Source organism: Drosophila biarmipes, chromosome 3L, assembly GCF_025231255.1.
Source record: "Drosophila biarmipes strain raj3 chromosome 3L, RU_DBia_V1.1, whole genome shotgun sequence".
NCBI lineage: Eukaryota > Metazoa > Arthropoda > Insecta > Diptera > Drosophilidae > Drosophila > Drosophila biarmipes.
This window is the reverse complement of record NC_066613.1, coordinates 26,904,458-26,923,111: the sequence shown is the minus strand read 5'-3', so window position 1 is coordinate 26,923,111 and position 18,654 is coordinate 26,904,458. Positions and strand designations below refer to the sequence as shown.

The 18,654-nt window shown below is 44.3% G+C and overlaps 3 protein-coding genes across 3 annotated transcripts; 2 read left to right on the top strand and 1 right to left on the bottom strand.

The window, feature by feature from the left end:
- LOC108028360 (uncharacterized) lies at positions 1-2,138 on the top strand. Its single transcript, XM_017100133.3, has 2 exons — positions 1-399; positions 458-2,138. Exons 1-2 carry the CDS (start codon positions 5-7, stop codon positions 2,007-2,009), a joined length of 1,947 nt encoding a protein of 648 aa, XP_016955622.2. The 5' UTR covers positions 1-4; the 3' UTR covers positions 2,010-2,138.
- A 4,515-nt stretch (positions 2,139-6,653) lies between these two features.
- LOC108028369 (alpha-(1,3)-fucosyltransferase C) lies at positions 6,654-8,319 on the top strand. Its single transcript, XM_017100161.2, has 2 exons — positions 6,654-7,760; positions 7,824-8,319. Exons 1-2 carry the CDS (start codon positions 6,838-6,840, stop codon positions 8,236-8,238), a joined length of 1,338 nt encoding a protein of 445 aa, XP_016955650.1. The 5' UTR covers positions 6,654-6,837; the 3' UTR covers positions 8,239-8,319.
- Positions 8,320-14,897: 6,578 nt separating this feature from the next.
- Positions 14,898-16,436, bottom strand: LOC108028406 (uncharacterized). Its single transcript, XM_017100225.3, has one exon. It carries the CDS (start codon positions 16,309-16,311, stop codon positions 15,007-15,009), a length of 1,305 nt encoding a protein of 434 aa, XP_016955714.1. The 5' UTR covers positions 16,312-16,436; the 3' UTR covers positions 14,898-15,006.
- Positions 16,437-18,654: the final 2,218 nt, after the last annotated feature.

Below are 18,654 nucleotides of genomic sequence, written 5' to 3'. Positions count from 1 at the left end.
TATAATGTGCCTGAAGAGTAATGTCTTCGTACTCTGTAGTCTTGGCTTCATAGTATGCCTGGCCAAAATGACCCTTCACTCCCACTACCCAGACATCGAAAAAGCCTCCAAGAAAGATCAACAATTTTACGTGGACAGCCCCTCGTGCAAGATGCCCAAGATGGACCCCTTTTCCGCTGACATAATGAAATTCTTCAGGAAAAAGCAGTTCAAAGAGTGCAGCACCGATGGTGACTTGGTTCTCAGTGAGTTCGATCTGGAACTTAGACAATACAGGCTCAACATTGATGATGGCATCTATGAGAAGCTTTCAAAAAAGGTCGCTAATGGGACACTCAAATGTCAATACCAGGTGATTGGCCGGAACAAGAGCGCTTCATATCCGGATAATGGTTTTACGTGGGTTACATAAATGTAGTTGTTGATCAGATCTTATAGATATCTACTTTTTTAACAGTCTCTCCAAACCTCGACCCCTGAACCACTCTTTCTTGGTACCCAAGAACATAGACTGTGTAAGCACCCAATGCTACGCCGTCAACGAAAAAAAGAAAATGGAGCTTCTTCAGGAGGATGGGTTTCTCTTCGTTCAGGATCGCCTGAGGCATAACACCAAGAACCCAGAAGAACCTCGTCCTGATGGGGAATCCAAGCCCAACGTGATCATCCTGGGTATTGATTCGACGTCCCGAATGAACCTAAGACGCTCCATGCCGAAGCTCCATGAGTTCCTGCAACAACCAGGATGGTTCGAAATGCAGGGCTTCAACAAGGTGGGTGAGAACACCATACCGAATCTTTTGGCCCTGCTCACTGGAAACGCCGAGGAAAAGGCCATGGAACAGAGTCGATTCAGTCGTGGCGGATTCATCGACAAACTGAAGTTCATTTGGCAGAGGTTCAAGAAGTATGGCTACCTCACAGCTTTCGGCGAGGACTGCGGTAAGATCAATACTTTCAACTACCATAAGCCCGGCTTCAGGAAGCAGCCAGTGGATTACTATCTCAGAAACTTCATAGTTGCCCTGGAAAGCATCCTAAAAACCCGACGTGAGTTCCGAAATGTTTTCTGCGTTGGCCGCAAGTTGGGTTTCAAATACATATTCGACTTTGCCAGGCAGTTTATGCAACGCTTCGAGAAAGTGGCCCCCATTTTTGGGATCTTCTGGAGCAACAGCTTCACCCATGAGAATTTCCTGGGCGCCACCGCTCTGGACAAGGTCTTCTGGGAGTACCTCTTGGAGTACGATGAACTGGGATTTTTCAATCGCTCTGTAGTATTTGTGCTGAGTGACCACGGCTATAGATACGGAGTACCGCGAGAGAGCGACAAATCGGGATATTTGGAGGAACGCCTTCCCATGATGTTCATATATGTGCCGCCCTGGTTCAGGAAAAGATATCCCCAGTATGTGCAGAACCTGAAGACCAACCAGAACCGCCTGTCCTCAGGTTTCGACGTGCACATGACCCTGCACCACTTGCTCCAGCTGAACGTTACCTCCATGTCAGGGTTCAGTCCGAATCTTCGGGCTTCCCAGTGCAAAGGGTGTCAGTCCCTGTTCTTCGAACTTCCCTACAACAGAAAGTGCTCCCAGGCGGGTATTCGTGACAAGTGGTGCTCCTGTGACCCCACCGAAACGGTGACAGATAAGAAACACATTTCGAGAGTGGCTCTTGAGGTGGTGCGCCGAATGAACCAGCACCTGGAGGATCGAAACCTCACCGAGCTCTGCGAAAGCTACACCCTGAAGAAGGTCATTCACATGGACCGCAAGGTCCCAGTTACCGACGAGTCCGTGGAGGATGATGAGCTGCACACCTACGTCATCTCGTTCCTCACCAGACCCACTCAGGCGCATTTCGAGGCCACTGTACAGTGGAACACTCAGAGGGGATCCCTGACCATGAATGTGAACGAGCTGAGTCGCCTGGAGTCCTACAAGAAGCACAGCAAGTGCACCAACGATCCAGTAATCAAGAAGTATTGCATATGCATCCCATTTTAACAAAATAAACGTTGGATTATGTATCAAGAGTCATAACTATAAATATTTACAATGTATTGGAGCAACCTTAGCCATGGGTCATTTAATTGAGACCCACAAAAGCGAATTAAAATTTAGCCTTCTTTAAAATTACTGTCTAAAAAAGTACACAACCTTTGGACACTTAATTTCAGAGGACAACAACGATTTGTGGTCCACTTTATCCAATTTGTGATGAACTTTTGCAGTTGCATTCATAAAATCATAGATAAACCCCGAAAGGGGGTCACAATTAGTTGGCCCCGCTGAAATCGGCGGAATCCGCTTTTCTCCGGCTTGCTGATTGCCTGTTTCCGGATGTGTCATCCCCCGATGGAACGAGCAGTCTCCGCCGTGGATCGCGGCAATTGCCCTGCTCTTGATTGCCATCAATTGCGCAAAGCAGCCGGGATGAATTGGGACCTGGACAATGAGTGCTCCATACTACCTCGCAGTGGGCAGTGCCGGGCAGTGATAAGCACAACCGAGTGGACAAGTGTGTCAGTGATGGATTACACTCATCCGCCGAATAAGTGGCGCCAAAATGCGTGAGAGAATGAGTCAGCCCCCAGATTATGTCATGTTCGTGAGTAGGTCAACAAGTCGTTTTTATTTTTTTTTAAGTGCGAGAAAATGTATAAGGTACAACATTTTGATTTTCAACCAAAAACAAAATAACACTTTTCCACCCAAAAAATTTCAGTATTTCAGCCGAAACAACAAAAATAACAGTCTGATCGTGGAATGCAATACCTTGTTGAACTCGTAATAAAAATCCGAATCGATTGGCATTTAAACCGGAAAAATTAAATTTTTGTCCAATTTTTGCAAAAAATGACGATGTTACCCCTTAAAAAAAATAAAAAATTTGATCAAAATTTTAACTTTTCCAAATCAACGTGAAAATTACGTTATTCGAATTCTTACCTTTTAAGCACTTCACAGTCGTTTATCTTTTAGATTTTAGAGACATTTGGCCAAGTTATAGCTAAAAAACCGAAAAAAAAATGTTGATTTTTAACCAAAAGCCAAAATCACACTTTTCCACCCAAAAAATTTCAGTATTTTAGCCGAAACAAAAAAAATAACAGTCTGATCGGGGAAAGACATATCTTGTTGAACTCGTAATAACATTTTCAATCGATTGGCATTTAAACCAGAAAAATTTAATTTTTGTCAAATTTTTGCAAAAAAAGGGGTGACACCTTAAAAAATATCAAAATTTGATGAAAATTTTTACTTTTATAAATCAGCCAGAAAATTGCGTTTTTTGATTACTTGCCTTTTATGTTGTTCATAGCTGTTCATCTTTTAGCTTTAAAACCAACTTTGCACAATTTATAGGTAAAAAACAGAACGAAAAACGTTGGTTTTTAACCAAAAACCAAAAGCCCACTTTGCAAACCAAAAAATTGAAAATTTTTCGCTGAAACAAAAAAGTAGTGGACGAAACATGGAATGCCATATCTTGTTGAACGCGTAATTAAATTCCCAATCAATTGGCACTTAAACAGGAAAATTTTTTTTTTTATAAATTTTTGTTATGGAACTATTTTTAGTAAATGTTTGAAAAAAAAATGTATTTTTTAGTAAGATACATAGAACAATTTCAAATTTCTAAAGGTTTTAATTTGCTGGTGGCGCCAAACCGCTTGTTAGTAGTGAAAGTCGTCGGAGGTCTTCGAGGTGTATCGCTCTTAATCACTCCACCGAACCACCGCCGGCCGGGCCTTCTCACTTTGTCGGCCACATTAAAGGAGCCAAACCCAGGTCGTAGATAACACCTAATTAGGGTGTAGGGGATCGTCGCCTGCGGACAAGGCGACTGACAACTTTAGCGCCACTTGCCCCTTCTCCTGGCCTTATTAGTGCGGGTGGTCGGTTCAGCGGAGATCAGTTCAGCTCGAAGGGTCCACGAGAAGTTCGAGATCAATTTGGGAATCCGCCTAAGAAGGACCCCGCCCCCAGGAGCGGGAATTAGGAATCGAGGGGCGGAGGAAGAAGCGGCACGCACGCAACCTGCGGCAGCTGCTACCTCAGCCTCTGGACTCGGAGTGCCTCGCTCAGGTTTGTATCTGCATCTTTTCTCGGGTCTAGGCTGCTGCTAGGGTCGCTGTTTTGGTAAAAGAGATGCTATTTCAAAGATGATAGAAAATAGCTAAATCTAAATAGCTTGATCCAATTTTCAGAAAAGAAATTCAGATTAAAATCGTATGCATTTACTAAGTTACATATGTTAAATTGATAATAAAAATTGTAACTTGTAGTTTATCCTCTGATCGGAAACATCCCTAAATCGAAAGATATTAAGAAAACAAGACTATTACTAATAGGACTGTTGCTAGGAACGACAAAGACAATCCAGAATTTCGAAACTCTCCACATATAGCACTCGAAACTTTTCAAAATAATGCTGAAAATAGCCGAGTTGCCACCACTATTAGCCCGTTTTGTTTTTGGTCCGGGTGTCGCCGGTGATTCGATGCGTTTCCTTTGGCCAGAGGCCCAAGCTGAGATAATTACATGTTAATTCGTTAGCTCCTTTTCGTAAGACTCGGGCCTGAAGACTTGAACCCGAGGTCCGGCAGACAACACAATCGAGCGAAAGGCGGCTCTTTGGAATCGAATCGAATGGGATCGAATGGATAATTAAGCAGTTGCCAACAATGTGTGCGGCATTTAATTGCCGATCGCGTTCGAGATCGGGGCTTAAGGACACCTTCCAGTTCCGATAAGTAGCCCCTGAAATGAGTCAGAAGTCAAAAGTCAGAGTCTGGAGTGGGCAGACAGACGGAGATCTTGTGGTTAGGTAAATCACCTAGTCCAGAAAGAGGAGCCGCATTAATAACTTTAATTAAAAACGGCTGGCTGCCAGTGGAGAGATCTTCGAAAGTGTGGGAACCAAATTATTCAAATCGCCGCAGCCCGGCTCCTCGGGACTCCTTTTGAAGCACCCATAGCTATACGTATAGGTACCTCCTCGGAGGTGAGCTCTCTCATATGCATATTTATTGCATTTTTTCTCGACGCGCCGGCAACGCCCCCAAAAATACTCACAATGGAATTTCAATTCCACTCACCATTCGCCATTCGCCGACTTGGAGCAGCAGGATCGGCGGTATTCGCTATAAGGTATATGGTATGTGGTATTTGGTACTGGCATCGGGATCGGGATCGGGATCCCAGAATGCATTCGTTTTCCTTGGCCAGCGATTCGCGGGAATAATTAAAATTTATATATGTTTGGGTTCGCTTCGGCTGGGTTTTCTTTGTTTTGCTCGGTGGCTTGGTTCGGTTCGGCGGTCTTCTAATTTCGCTCGTCTGGCCGGCAATCACAAATCCATTTCACTTTCATAACTCATCGGATCCAGGCAATTTGCATGGTCTCCTCTTCCCCGAAACCCTTTCGGAGCTCTTCTCCTGCGCGGCGAGTCACGTTGTGGAAGTTAACATGAGTGCGTAACATTTAAATGGTTGTCAATTCGAAAATTGCCAGCTCCTCCCGCAAGTCTACACTGGTAAAAAAACGGTTGGCACTTTATAAAAATACTATTTAATAAAATAACGTGTCTTTTAATACCTCAGGAGTTCTTCAGCTTCATCAGGCAATGAAAAATATATATTAATTGTGTCAGAGTCACAAAAAACCCCGCGAATTCTTTAGATTCATTCGCTACTCAGTGTTGTAAAACCGAAAAGAACTTCATAAAATCTAAAATAGTTGAAGATGTTCGGTTTGATTAATTTTAAAGGCAGAAGCTAAAAGCGAACCTTAGTAAGTAGTGTTTCTGCGAATCCTAAGGACATCCTTGTTTTAAGTGCACTTCCTCTTCGTAAGCTTTTTCTCCTTCTCACTGGCACTCTCCCCTAATTGAGACAACGTGCGTGGCGGCGGAGGACGAGATGGGATGGGATGGGTGAGGAAACAATGACACCGGTGTTCATCCATCCACTCCACCGCTCCGACGATCCATTGGAGCCCCTGGCACGTCCGCAAAGTGGCGTTTCCACTGTCCACTATTCGGCACCCACTACGCTCCATCCACCCACCCTCGTCCACGTCCACATCCACATCCACATCCTCATCGCGGATGCGGAACGCATTTGAAATGAGCCCAGAACCGGAGGACGACGAGGAGCAGGCGTCGCAAAACAACAACGGAGAAATGAATATTCGAAATTGCAATGATATATCATCGATGGCAGTGCGCCCTCGCCCCTCACAACGCCCAACACCCCCAACGGTGAATCGTGAAGCGTTACGCAAATTTTCTGGCAGATTGTCATGTTTCTGATGGTTTGGCAAAATGATTGATTACTTTGTTCCTGCTCGCCTGAACGGGCTGAAAACGGCAAAAAGGCGAGGAGGAAGCGCGGCCATTCCGATGGAAGTGCCAAATCGGAAATGCAAAAGTGGCCAGGTGGAATGGAAATGGGCGGGGGTGTTAAGCGCTGGATTGATTGAAAAGGGGTTTTCCATAGATGCCCGATCGAGGCAATCAATTCCCAGCGACGCTTTGATGCTAGGCAATTTGTATTTTATTCCATTTATTCGGGATACATAAATCAAGGAACGGCAAAGTGATAATTCGAGTGTTCTTTGATTTTTAGCTCTATATTTATACAGAACCACTCAAGCTGTTCTCTTCTGTAAACATACAAACCTTTTCAAGGAACAATATTTTATTTTAAAATTGTTTTCCAAAGATTAGAATACAAAATTTTTTATTTTGGCAGCTACTTCATTTTTTGCCACATTCTGCCAAATTACTCGTAAAATATACATCCAGTTTAAGCCCTTTAGCTGGCAATGCCCATAGATAGACTTCGGGCTATGCCAGTGGACAAGATCCTCAGCTTTCGGAGGAACCCCGATCCGCAGCAGCTGGAAAGGCAGCAGACTGATGGAATGGAGGATGTTCCCAGATTTCTACCAAACCAGTTCCTGAAGGATGAGGAAAACAAGGATGATAGTCGCCGGATGCCGGACAGCGATTCCATAAACTCTGAGGATGCCATCAGGCTGCCTCCTCCGCGGAGATCTCCCATCTCGATGAGAAATCTCCAGCGGGAGCTGTACTCACCCAATCAGTGTATGAATGCCCTGAAAGCTGTAGTGGCCGTGGTCACCGTTTGCATGCTCTTCGCCACGATTCCCCTATATCGTCGTCAGAATAGAGACAAGGCCCAAGATCTCAAGATGATCCTGCTGTGGAACGAGCCTCTGGCCGGCGGACCTGCCCACATGGAGTGCGGTTGCCTGGTCACCAATCAAAGGAACTATAACGACAAAGCTTTCGATGCGGTGGTCATCAATGCAGACCATCCTTATTCCCTTGTGGGCTTGAATGCCACCCAACATAATCCCGATTACTATCTGGTTTATGCCGCCAAGCAGCCAATGTCGCAGGATCTGCAGCCTGTTTCCATGCTGTTCAATTTGACCATGACCTATCGACTGGATTCCCAGCTCATCTGGACGGATTACTACTTCTCCTACACGAATCTGGCCAGGAGGCTCAAGTGGTTCCGTTCTCCCAGCAGGAACTTCGCCGATGATATGCCCGGTTCCATGATCCAACGTCTGGAGGGGGAAATAAAGAAAAAGTCTGCGCTAGCTATGTATTTGATGTATGAGGTCGATGGGAATAGTCTGCCAGAGAGCTTGTATTTGGAGGAGCTGCGCAAGTATGCAGATCTCGATGCCCACGAAAGTTGCCTGGGTCCCGATGAGTAGGTTATAATACATCGATCCTTTGAATGTTTTAACAATTCCATGATATTTCCCCCTTATAGCTGCAGTCACTATTATTTCATGCTAATCTTCGAACCCACCGCCTGCCCGGACTATGTGCCCCCGCAGATCTACACAGCCATGGATAGATATTTGGTGCCCGTTCTTATTGGAGGAGGAAATCTGACCAATCAGGTGCCGCAGCATTCTTATATAAGCAGCCTGCACTTTGCCACCCCAAAGGATCTAATGGATCACCTAAGGAACCTAGCAGATAACCCTGAGGAGTACAAGCGCTACTTCTGGTGGCACTCGCTCTACAAGCTGCGCAAAACCTCGCAACCCTACTGCGCCCTCTGCTATCTCGTCCAACAGCCTCTCGAGAAGCGCCAGATTCCTCAGGGATCCTCTGGCCTGGACTTCGTCAACTGGTGGACCAAATACCAGTGCCCCAACCGATCCACCACCTTCCTCTGAGTCCCAGTCCCCCTGCGATCCCCATTCCAATTATAATTACCAACGATCGCAAATTGCCCTTGTTCGGTGTGGTTCCGTTTATTTCGTGTTGAGTTCTTCCTTCGTCTTGGGGTCTTGAGTTTTTTCGGCAGGTTCTCGCTGGTTTAATTCCGCGGAATTTCGGCGGCACTCCATTGACCTCGCCGACAGCTTCGGAATGAAGGGAGCCTAATAAGTTGTACTCTATCGGGACGTAAGGTTGCTGGAAAAGTAATGGGGTTTGTCATTTATCATTAGAAGTATTTTAAATTAAATTTTAAAAGTATATAAAAAATAAAAAAAAATAAGTAGCCATCATATTTTTCTAATGTTCCATTTTGCATTATAAAAGATGATCACTTTGACGTGGATTGAAAAGTAAATGGATACATGCTAGATAGATTACATAGACAGTTAGATACATAGCTAGATTGATAGATATGTAGATCGGTAAAAAAAAGAAGATACATAGATTGATTGATAGATTGGAAGATAGATATATAGATAGATAGATAGATAGATAAATAGATAGATACATAGATAGATAGATAGATAGATAGATAGATAGATAGATAGATAGATAGATAGATAAATAGATAGATAGATAGATAGATAGATAGATAGATAGGCAGATAGATAGATAGATACATAGATACAAAGATACCTAGATACAAAGATACAAAGATACACAGATACACAGATACACAGACACAAAGATACATAGATAGATAGATACATAGATACATAGATAGATAGATAGATAGATAGATGATAGATAGACAGATAGATAGATAGATGGATAGATAGATAGATACAAAGATCCCTAGATACAAAGATACACAGATACAAAGATACATAGATGCATAGATACATAGATACATAGATACATAGATACACAGATAGGTAGATAGATAGATAGATAGATAGATAGATAAATAGGTAGATAGATAGATAGATAGATAGATACATACATAGATACATAGATACATAGATAGATAGATAGATAGATAGATAGAAAGATACATAGATACAAAGATACAAAGATACCTAGATACAAAGATACACAGATACAAAGATACAAAGATACATAGATACATAGATACATAGATACATAGATACATAGATACATAGATACATAGATACAAAGATACACAGATACAAAGATACACAGAAACAAAGATACATAGATAGAAAGATACAAAGATACCAAGATACATAGATACACAGATACATAGATACAAAGATACATAGAAACATTGATACATAGATGCATAGATACATAGATAGAAAGATACATAGATACCAAGATACATAGATACACAGATACACAGATACATAGATACACAGATACATAGATACATAGATACATAGATACATAGATACATAGATACATAGATACATAGATACATAGATACATAGATACATAGATACAAAGATACACAGATACATAGATACACAGATACAAAGATACATAGATAGAAAGATACATAGATACCAAGATACATAGATACATAGATACACAGATACATAGATACACAGATACATAGATACATAGATACATAGATACACAGATACATAGATACATAGATACATAGATACAAAGATACAAAGATACCTAGATACAAAGATACACAGATACAAAGATACCAAGATACATAGATACACAGATACATAGATACATATATACATAAATACATAGATACATAGATACATAGATACATAGATACAAGATACATAGATACAAGATACAATGATACATAGATACATAGATACATAGAAACATAGATACATGTATACATAGATACGTAGATACATATATACATAGATACTCAGATACACAAATACATACATAAATGGATACATAGATACATAGATGGATAGAGAGATGAATATAAAGTTGGAGAGATACGTAAACTTTGTAAGAGTATAATTAGGTTTATAATATAGATACATAGAATTATAGATACATAGGCGGATAGATAGATAGATGGATAGAAAGATGGAGAGATACGTATATATTTATTCTATTATATTATTTATTCTATTTATGTATAAGATATTGTACCTCATTTTTCAGGATCTTTTTTAACCCCAGCTTTATAAGCCCTTCTTCTCTTTTATTTCCCAAAGGGTAAGGGCACCCATCATTCGGTTTTTAGTTCCCAAAAAAACGGGCATAATTCCCTTCAAAATGTTTGGTTATTTTAGCAACTCGCTGGAAGGATGTCAGGATGCCTGAGATGCCGACCCGTGCCGGGCGGCCGTTGAAGTACCCATCAGCTAATGCCGCCATATGGGAGACCGGCCAGTTGGAGGAGCCCTCCGGTGAGCAGAAGTGGGGGATGGGAGCATGGGGATGGGAATTGCCTGGCAGCTATTGTCGCTCAAGAGGAGCCTTGTGCCTGGGAAAAAGCAGAGACAGCCGTCACCGGCAATGGGCATAGATAAAGCAAATAGAGCGAACTTGTTCCACACATTGTGGACCATTCCAGATGAGATGGCGATGGGGATGGGTAACCTGTGTTGGGCAGCCCTCGATGACGGGGGCCTCCACGAACGAGTGGGCGACGAGGCAAGACAAGACGGTCCAGAAATGTGGGATAAGTTGGGTGGAGTGCTGGAGTGGTGCAGTGGTCCGTCCAGGTGAGGTGCCAACCGAGCACACAATGCACGGAAAACAAACAGAATTGTCATGGGAAATATTTCACAGCGCTGCGAGTGAAGTGCCCGAGGTGCCCCCAATTCCCCCGCCAACTTACAACGCCCCTCTCCGCCGCATACCGCCACTCGGAATGTCTTTCAAAACGGTATCACATGCACAAAACACTTTTCCTCTTGCCACACACAATCATATTTAAAAGTTAAATGCTTCACTAAACAATAAGCCTGGCCGAGAGTTGCGAATGGGGTGGCACTGAGAAAAAAGGTGTGCCGACTGGCCCACCTTGATAATAAGTTGCGTTAGTACGATACCATAGTAGACTAATAATAAAAATAATATCCAAACAGAGCAGATCAATAAGGTCACTACTAATTAATAATTAAATTATCAATTATTCTTATAGGCTCCCTCGGGTTTTTAGATTTGATAAAACTTAAACTTTCTTTGGTATTCCATTATATAGCTTAATTTGTTCCCATTTCTCCCAGTGCATAATTCGAACTGGGCCTGGGACATGGTAAAATTGAAGTTGAAGGCGAGGCGATAATGAAACCAAAGTCAAGCACATCGAGTCGGTCCAGCCTTCGGGCCTTTGGGCCCTTTGGGTTGACAGGTTGTCCCTGGCTGCTCCTCCGCCCTCCAGTTCTCCCGGTCCCCCAGCTGTTCGGTTCTGGGAAGTTCTCATCATCTCACTCCCTCCGGCTGCACTTCGTGTTTGCCCATTCTGTTATCAACTATTACAATATTCTTGTTTAATTGACAAACAGGTTTATCATTAACATTTTTCTCACTGCTCTGGGATCCAACTTCTCGGATGCGTTGGCGGCGGCCTTCTCCACTTCTTTTTTGGAGTTTCAGGTGGAAGCGGCGCTTCAGTTGACGCTCCAACTGTTTTCCCACACTGATTTCTGATTTCTGGACACCGTGAAGCAGCGGAGCAAACCGAAGCACAATGGGATGATGTGAGAAGTGTACTAACTGGTCAATAAAAAAGGAGTTAGGGTGGGAGTGGCATGTGTTATGCTGGGAAAACTGAAACGATATTACAGATTTTAACACTACGTTTTGCATAATAAAAGTAAAAATTATAATAACAAAGAAGGTGAGTCAATAGGTTAAATACTGCACTGTTATTCGCTGTAGAATAGATAATAATTCTATTGCATTTCTTTACGTATATTTTTTAATATGTATTTATTTAGCAGTACCCACAGTTCGGAGCACCTGTAATAATAACATTCTCCACATCTTGTTACCTTTTCAATCACACATCAAATTTTAAAAGCTCAATCTGGTCAAAGTGTCTCCAAAAAGGCACCGGATGGCGGCTTGACGGTTGCATCCATATCTTCATTTCCTATTCAGATACCCGAATACTTTAAAGGCCTCCTCTCGAGAGCCTCGTAAACCGCTAAGTGCTACCAAAGTTTTTGGGATTAAAGAGCTTCTGGCCGCTGCTGCTGTTTCCCAGTTGCTGTCTGGCTTGTTTGCTTTTGGCGCTGCCGTGAAAATGCATTTTCCCTGCGACCCCCTTCGGCCACTTTTCCCCATTTTCCGGCCCCAACGCCCGATCTCCGACTCCCAGCCCCGTTTTCTCACCTGAGGCAGAGTCTGCAGCTGCTGTCGATGCTCGTTTTAATTTGTTTGTTTACATTTTCGGCCGCCCCACCTGCAGCAGCGGCGAAGTTTGTTCCCATCTCGCGGCTGGGCGAAATGTTTGGAAATAGAGGTCCATGGGGAGATGGCATAAACGGAGGAGCAGGGGCATTGGGTAGTGGTTGGGCAGGGGACCCTGGGGATCGGGAGGAGTAGGCTGCACCACTGGGCGCAAGGCGTGTGTTTTGGTGTTAACAACTCGACACTTCATTAATTGAAGTTGAAAAAGTGCAGCTATAAAAAGACTATTAAGCTCGAGGCCCACAACAATGGAACAGATCGATACAAAACGTGCACCCAGAAAAATAGTACCTATCTAGCCACAGAAGAGATTTGAAAGTAAAGAATACTCTTACCTACCATTAATAATTCATAATTTATTTTGTATTTATAAAATTATTTTTAAAAAAATCCCTTATAGGATAACAAGAATTTAAAAGTTCTTTGAAGTCCTTAATAAGGGTGTCTAAAAGTATGCAACAATGTTCATGTTGCATACTTCAAGGAACACATTTAAGTGATTTCAAAACTATTGTAATTTTCCTTTCTTTTGAAGTCGAGTAAAACCCTATTTTTATTTCCAATATTTTTCTCCGAGTGCATTAGAATCCGACAATCAAAGTAAACTTCTAGTGGCTGCAGTGCCTATTGAGCGCAGGGGTGTAACAAATTCGAAGACTATGGCGGGGAACTTCGGGTCTCAGTTCGCATTAGACGCAAATTTGATGGCTATTGAAAAGTTCAATGGTTTCTTGCGTCTCTTGAACAGCTCCCAAGTTCCATCCAAAATCGAAAAGTGGCACTCAATTGAGTGTGAGGGCTTTGTTTACCCCAGCACACACAGTCCCCATCCGAAGTTGGGGAATGGGAAGACACATCAAATCTGGGCTAATAGAGAAACTCAATGTGAGCATATCATAATTAGGAATTTGGCAAGACGGCATTATCCAGGGATTTCCAATATTTCCAAATATTTAATGGGGATCTTTAATGCCAGAATAGTTGGGCAAGAAGCAGAACTCGACTAGAGATCTTCTCCCCCAACCGATGCGATCGTCACACATAAATAGTTCACGAGCCATCCGAAGGCAGTGGCCATAAAAATAAATCTATATGCAAATGTGACTTCGGTTTAACATGCCACAGCGACAGACAGATTCGAAGACATTCGGAAAGACAGGCGGGAGGAATTCGAGGGCGAAGCCTGGGCCTAGCCAAAAATAGTGAGGGTAAACCGGGATAATTCGACTGCAGGAAGCCCCCTGCAGATTATGCTCTATGTTTAAGAAAGGTAGTACCTAGGCTTGTATGATTCTTTCTTGAAATATGTTTTATAGATTTCAAATAAACAGTGGTTTTAACTTTCATCCCTCTAATCTCTATAGATCATCTTCAATTTCAGTACATAGGTGCATTTGTGTATTATACTTGCATTATGTATTATTATTATGATGTTGTGTTTTTTATAGATTTTTGTTTACTGCTTAAATTATTTTCAGGTTATAGTCGACTTACCCCTGCTATTTACAGATACCCTGTAATAATAGTGCCATTCCGGCAGTCAAGGACTCCTTTCATTGCTGGCCAATCCCCGAATCCCTGGCGCAGAGGCGTCTGCAGTTTAGTGCCTGTCTCCGCGACTTTGAATCTTACAAAATGTGACAAGTTGCGGAATTATTTTTCGCAGAAGATGTTCTCCAACTGCAGTTTTTTATTTTTTGTCTGGCTTAGTTCTGTTCTGTTCTGCGTGCAGATGAGCTGAGATTGATAAGCGGCGAGGAGGAGCGTGAATCCGAATCCGAATCCGCGGATCCGCAGCTCTGTTCTGAGCGAGATGCAAGTGCTCAGATAAGGGCAGCGATTTATGTGGAAGCTCCAGGGAGCTGCTGGGCGGAGCAGCCGGCGATGACAACAGTAGCTCCATCCCAACAGTACCCACCATATCCCATTCCAGGCTCGGCAAAAAGCGAGGTGCCAGCAATTTAGAGGCGATTACAACCGGCAATGGCATTTTAAGTGGCCATTGTCAAGGCGCGATCTGTGGGCGCGTGATAAGCGCCGGCTCCCGTGTGGGCGATCGATTCCCCAGGTGGCAGCGGGATTGGGAATAGGCTAGGGAGTGGGTGGCCCAGGGGAACGTCAAGTCGTTGAACCAAAGGGGATACCAGAAGTGACGGAACACCTCCCGCACTTTCAGACTTCTGACATTCAAGGAATAAATATGTCTGCAATGGTGGGTGGTTTGTATCTTCCTTATGAAAAGTAGTTTTCTAACACTTTCATAGTTGGACGGTTTAATATACAATATAAGCAGTATACACAATCAACCCCTAAAAAGCAGTTAATACATTCTTTATTTTCATTTTAAACTTTCCTTCACTCAATAATTTATAAAGCCAAAATATGAACAGAGAAATATATTATCGCTATAACTAATCCTTGCACTTAAGACACTTCAAACCAGGTGGGGCAATGGTCCTGGGCACATACGAGGGATTCTTCTTTTGAGCCACCTCCTCGGCCCACAGCTTGTTGAGGTAATCCTCCAACTTGGCCACCACGTCCTCCTCCTTCTCATCGCCCTCCTCGCAGGTGGCAAAGTCACTGCCCGAGGACTCCGAGGAGGAGGTGCTGTGACACACGTTCGAGGATTCGCTGCAGGAGTCGTGCTTGCAGTCGATCGGGCAATGATGGTTGTCCCAATCCTCTGGCGGTTCCAAAGCCTCCGCATAGCTAGTGTCCTGCTCGTCGTCGCCGCGCGACTGGGCTTGGGGTTGCGAAATGGGCACTGGTTCCTCCAGACGATACCACTTCACCTTGTAGGAGTCCTGTCCACATTCGCCGAACTGCTCGCCCGTCAACTGGTCGATGTTGCACTCGCAGATGAGGAAGGGCGAGTTGCACTGCTGACACCTGGGGAGATTGACCTCGTGGTTGATGATGGGTCGCGGTGGCTTTACCTTGAGCTTCGCATCCTTCTCCATTCGCGGCACCTGCAGGCCACAGAGGATGCAGGGTTCCGGGAGGTCTGCACCCTCCGACAGCTTGATCTTCGTCACCTGCTTTTGGCCCGCCTTGGGATGCCCGGGAACCTCCTGCTTGGAGCAGCCCTTGCAGGGGCAACCGGGCACCAGGAGCGGATCCGATCTGGCGGTCATCCGCTGGTAGAGCGCACTGTACACCAGATTGATCTGTCTCTCGTAGTGCTTGTGGGCCCAGAAGAAGGCCGCCTTGTAGTTGTCGAAGATCCTGGCCGTCTTGTGGGCAGCGTGCATCCAGGCGGCATGCTGGGTGTGCACCGCCATGGCGTCCACGATGGGATTGCTGATGGTCACCAGGGGCTTGCCATGGTAGAAGGCCTTGAAGGCCCGCTTGATGATGGCATAGGTGAGCATCGCCTCCACGGGCTCCATCTCGCACTTGAGTCGCAGGGCCTGCAGCAGATCCTCCCGATTCAATCGACTGCCTGGCGCGGGATTCGGTGGACAGCTGGTCCTCAATCGTTCGTGGTAAACGAAGGCCCTCTTGATTATCGACCTGGCAGCACAGGATTTGGCCGTGCTGATGCCGCAGATCAGCATTATCTGAGCCAGGCTCTTGGCTATGTCCTCCACATTGTCATCGAACAGTTGGTAGGGATCCAGCTTCCTTCTGCAGTTGCAGCAGCATCGCTTGACTCCGCCAGGTGGAACTCCCGCCTCCTCCTGGAGTTTCCTGGCCCTCTCATAGGTGTCCATGGCAATTGGGATCTCAAGGAAAATACGAGTACTGCAAATTTTGCAGTACACACCACACACAGAAATTTAAAATATGCTACACAGTTCTTTCTGATGGAGAATTAAGTCACAGGTGACTTTCTCTTGGAGCATATGCTATTTATTCTGTAGAAAAAAGTTCAAACTTATTCTCACTGTTACTTTTTTAATGCACCAACTCTTTGTACTGATTTATTGCATCGCATTCTTCAGATCCTCAATGAAAACCACACTTTACCGAACCAAAAAAAGGTTAGTCCAGAAATCCAAGACCAACCATACCCCATCTAGCAGTCATAAACCCACCAATTTGTGAGCAAACCTGGCACAATTTAGTTTGAAAATTTTCCTAATCCCCATAGAGAATGCTTTCCCCAGTAAGATTAGAACTAATGCCATGACCAGGTTTACCATAATAGAACAATAAACGGTTTGTCCCAATATTTTCCCTAGCCAGGGCCTTTTAATTTGGTTATTTGACCCACTGTGGCCTATCTAGGATTACACAGACCCCACACAAGAATGCGTTACTATCTGGTCCCTCGGTTCCGATCGTAGCTGCAATTATGCTAAATAGATGGGGTTCCGACTGACCATCGAAATAAATAAGAGGTCCGAGAACACGACGGCCCAACGATGGCTGTTGTGTCAGACCTAAATTGTTCAAATAAATTAAGTTGTAGCTTTCGAATGGAACGGGGGGCTCGGAGATTGGGGACCAGAGATCGGGGATCTGTAAGCTGAGATCGGGGTCTTTGGTGTGGGGATTGGGGCAAGTAAACACGGGATGGAAAACGTTCAGAGGCCGCTGCCGCCGCCTGTTGCATTGTCATTTGATAAATTATGATATTTGATCAATTGTTCCGCTGCGGTGGCTGGAAGTGCTGCCTCGGATACACCACTTGCACGCGGAGAAGTATCTGGAGAAGATCCCAGCCCGCATCAAGTTTGCCGAGTGAACTTTTGTTGGGTTTACATTGTAATGGCATCTGGCGGGGCAAACACACAAACACCCAGTCAGTCAGGCAGTCAGTCAGTCCCGTATCCATTCATCTGCATAATAGAATTTCCAGGGGGATTGGGGATGGGCCTGGGAGGTGGCAGGGGATGCCTCTTTATTGTGGCTAATAGGCCTCTTGGCCGCTTTGTTGTTGTGCCGCCTCGGCCGCCTTCGTTTGCATTCGCTTTGGTCACCGTCACCTCTCCATCTCCATTTCCATCGGCTCACCATCAACATCTCACTCTGGCAATGGCATTTCTATGTGGATTAATGAATGGCAGCAGCACCAAGATGACGCTCCAGCCGGAGGAGGTCGGGCAAAAGTAGAAGACACGGTGCACTGCGAGAAATCTGGAACTTCCGTTTAAAACAACATAATGATAATGGTTATAATAATCTTAAACTTGCCAAATAAAAATTAGATAAAGAATTTAAGATGAAACTCAGTCCGCTACTTTGGCATCGTACATATGTCTAGAAATCGGAGCAACAATCAAACACCAGAACTTTTCCTATATTTCTCGCAGTGCCCTGGCTTAGACATGTGTTTACCTTCCATATAGACACACACATCCATTGTCGGGAGCAGTCAACAGGCCCCTAATTATGTGTAAAGGTGTTGTATGTGCTCCTCGGCCCCAGCTCCCGCCCCATCCCATTTTTGGCATCCATCTCGCCGAGCTACAAGGGTTAATTAGTGTGGGATACAGGATTGTCGGCGCTACAAACGGACATCCAGAGAGTCGAAGATGAAGGCATTCAGTCGGAGTGGGCTACTGGAAAAGCTTCTGGTTCTGTTCTGATTGTAACTTATTGATTTCTATCCAGAGACAGCTGCTCCCTCTAGATACCCTCCCCGGGAAATTCCCCAATGTTTGACCATTTGCACTTTTATGACCCTCGACGAATCGAAATCGAATGCCCGGGAACTGTGTACAATAAACAATATTAAAACGGAGCAAAGGGAGTGCTGGGAGTCATCATAAAATGACAAAGTACAATAAAAATAAATTTAACACAACATTTGCTTTGGGCATCCGCAAACGCGGCCTCATCCTTCGGATCATCCTGGTGCCACATCCTGGCTGCAAGGAAAGGAACACCAAAACACAATCCCCGGACAGCCAAAATATTTTCAATAATAAATCTATTTGATGGCCCAAGGGCCGCAGTTTTTACGATCGCCGCGATGACAGCAGGCGCAGTCATTAAAAATCTCACCGAAAGTTATGTCTCTTCGCATGATTAATTGTTGAGGATGTGTCGGATCGCCGGGGGTTGCTCGGTCCATCGGGAAATTATGTCTACAAGTTTATGGAATACTT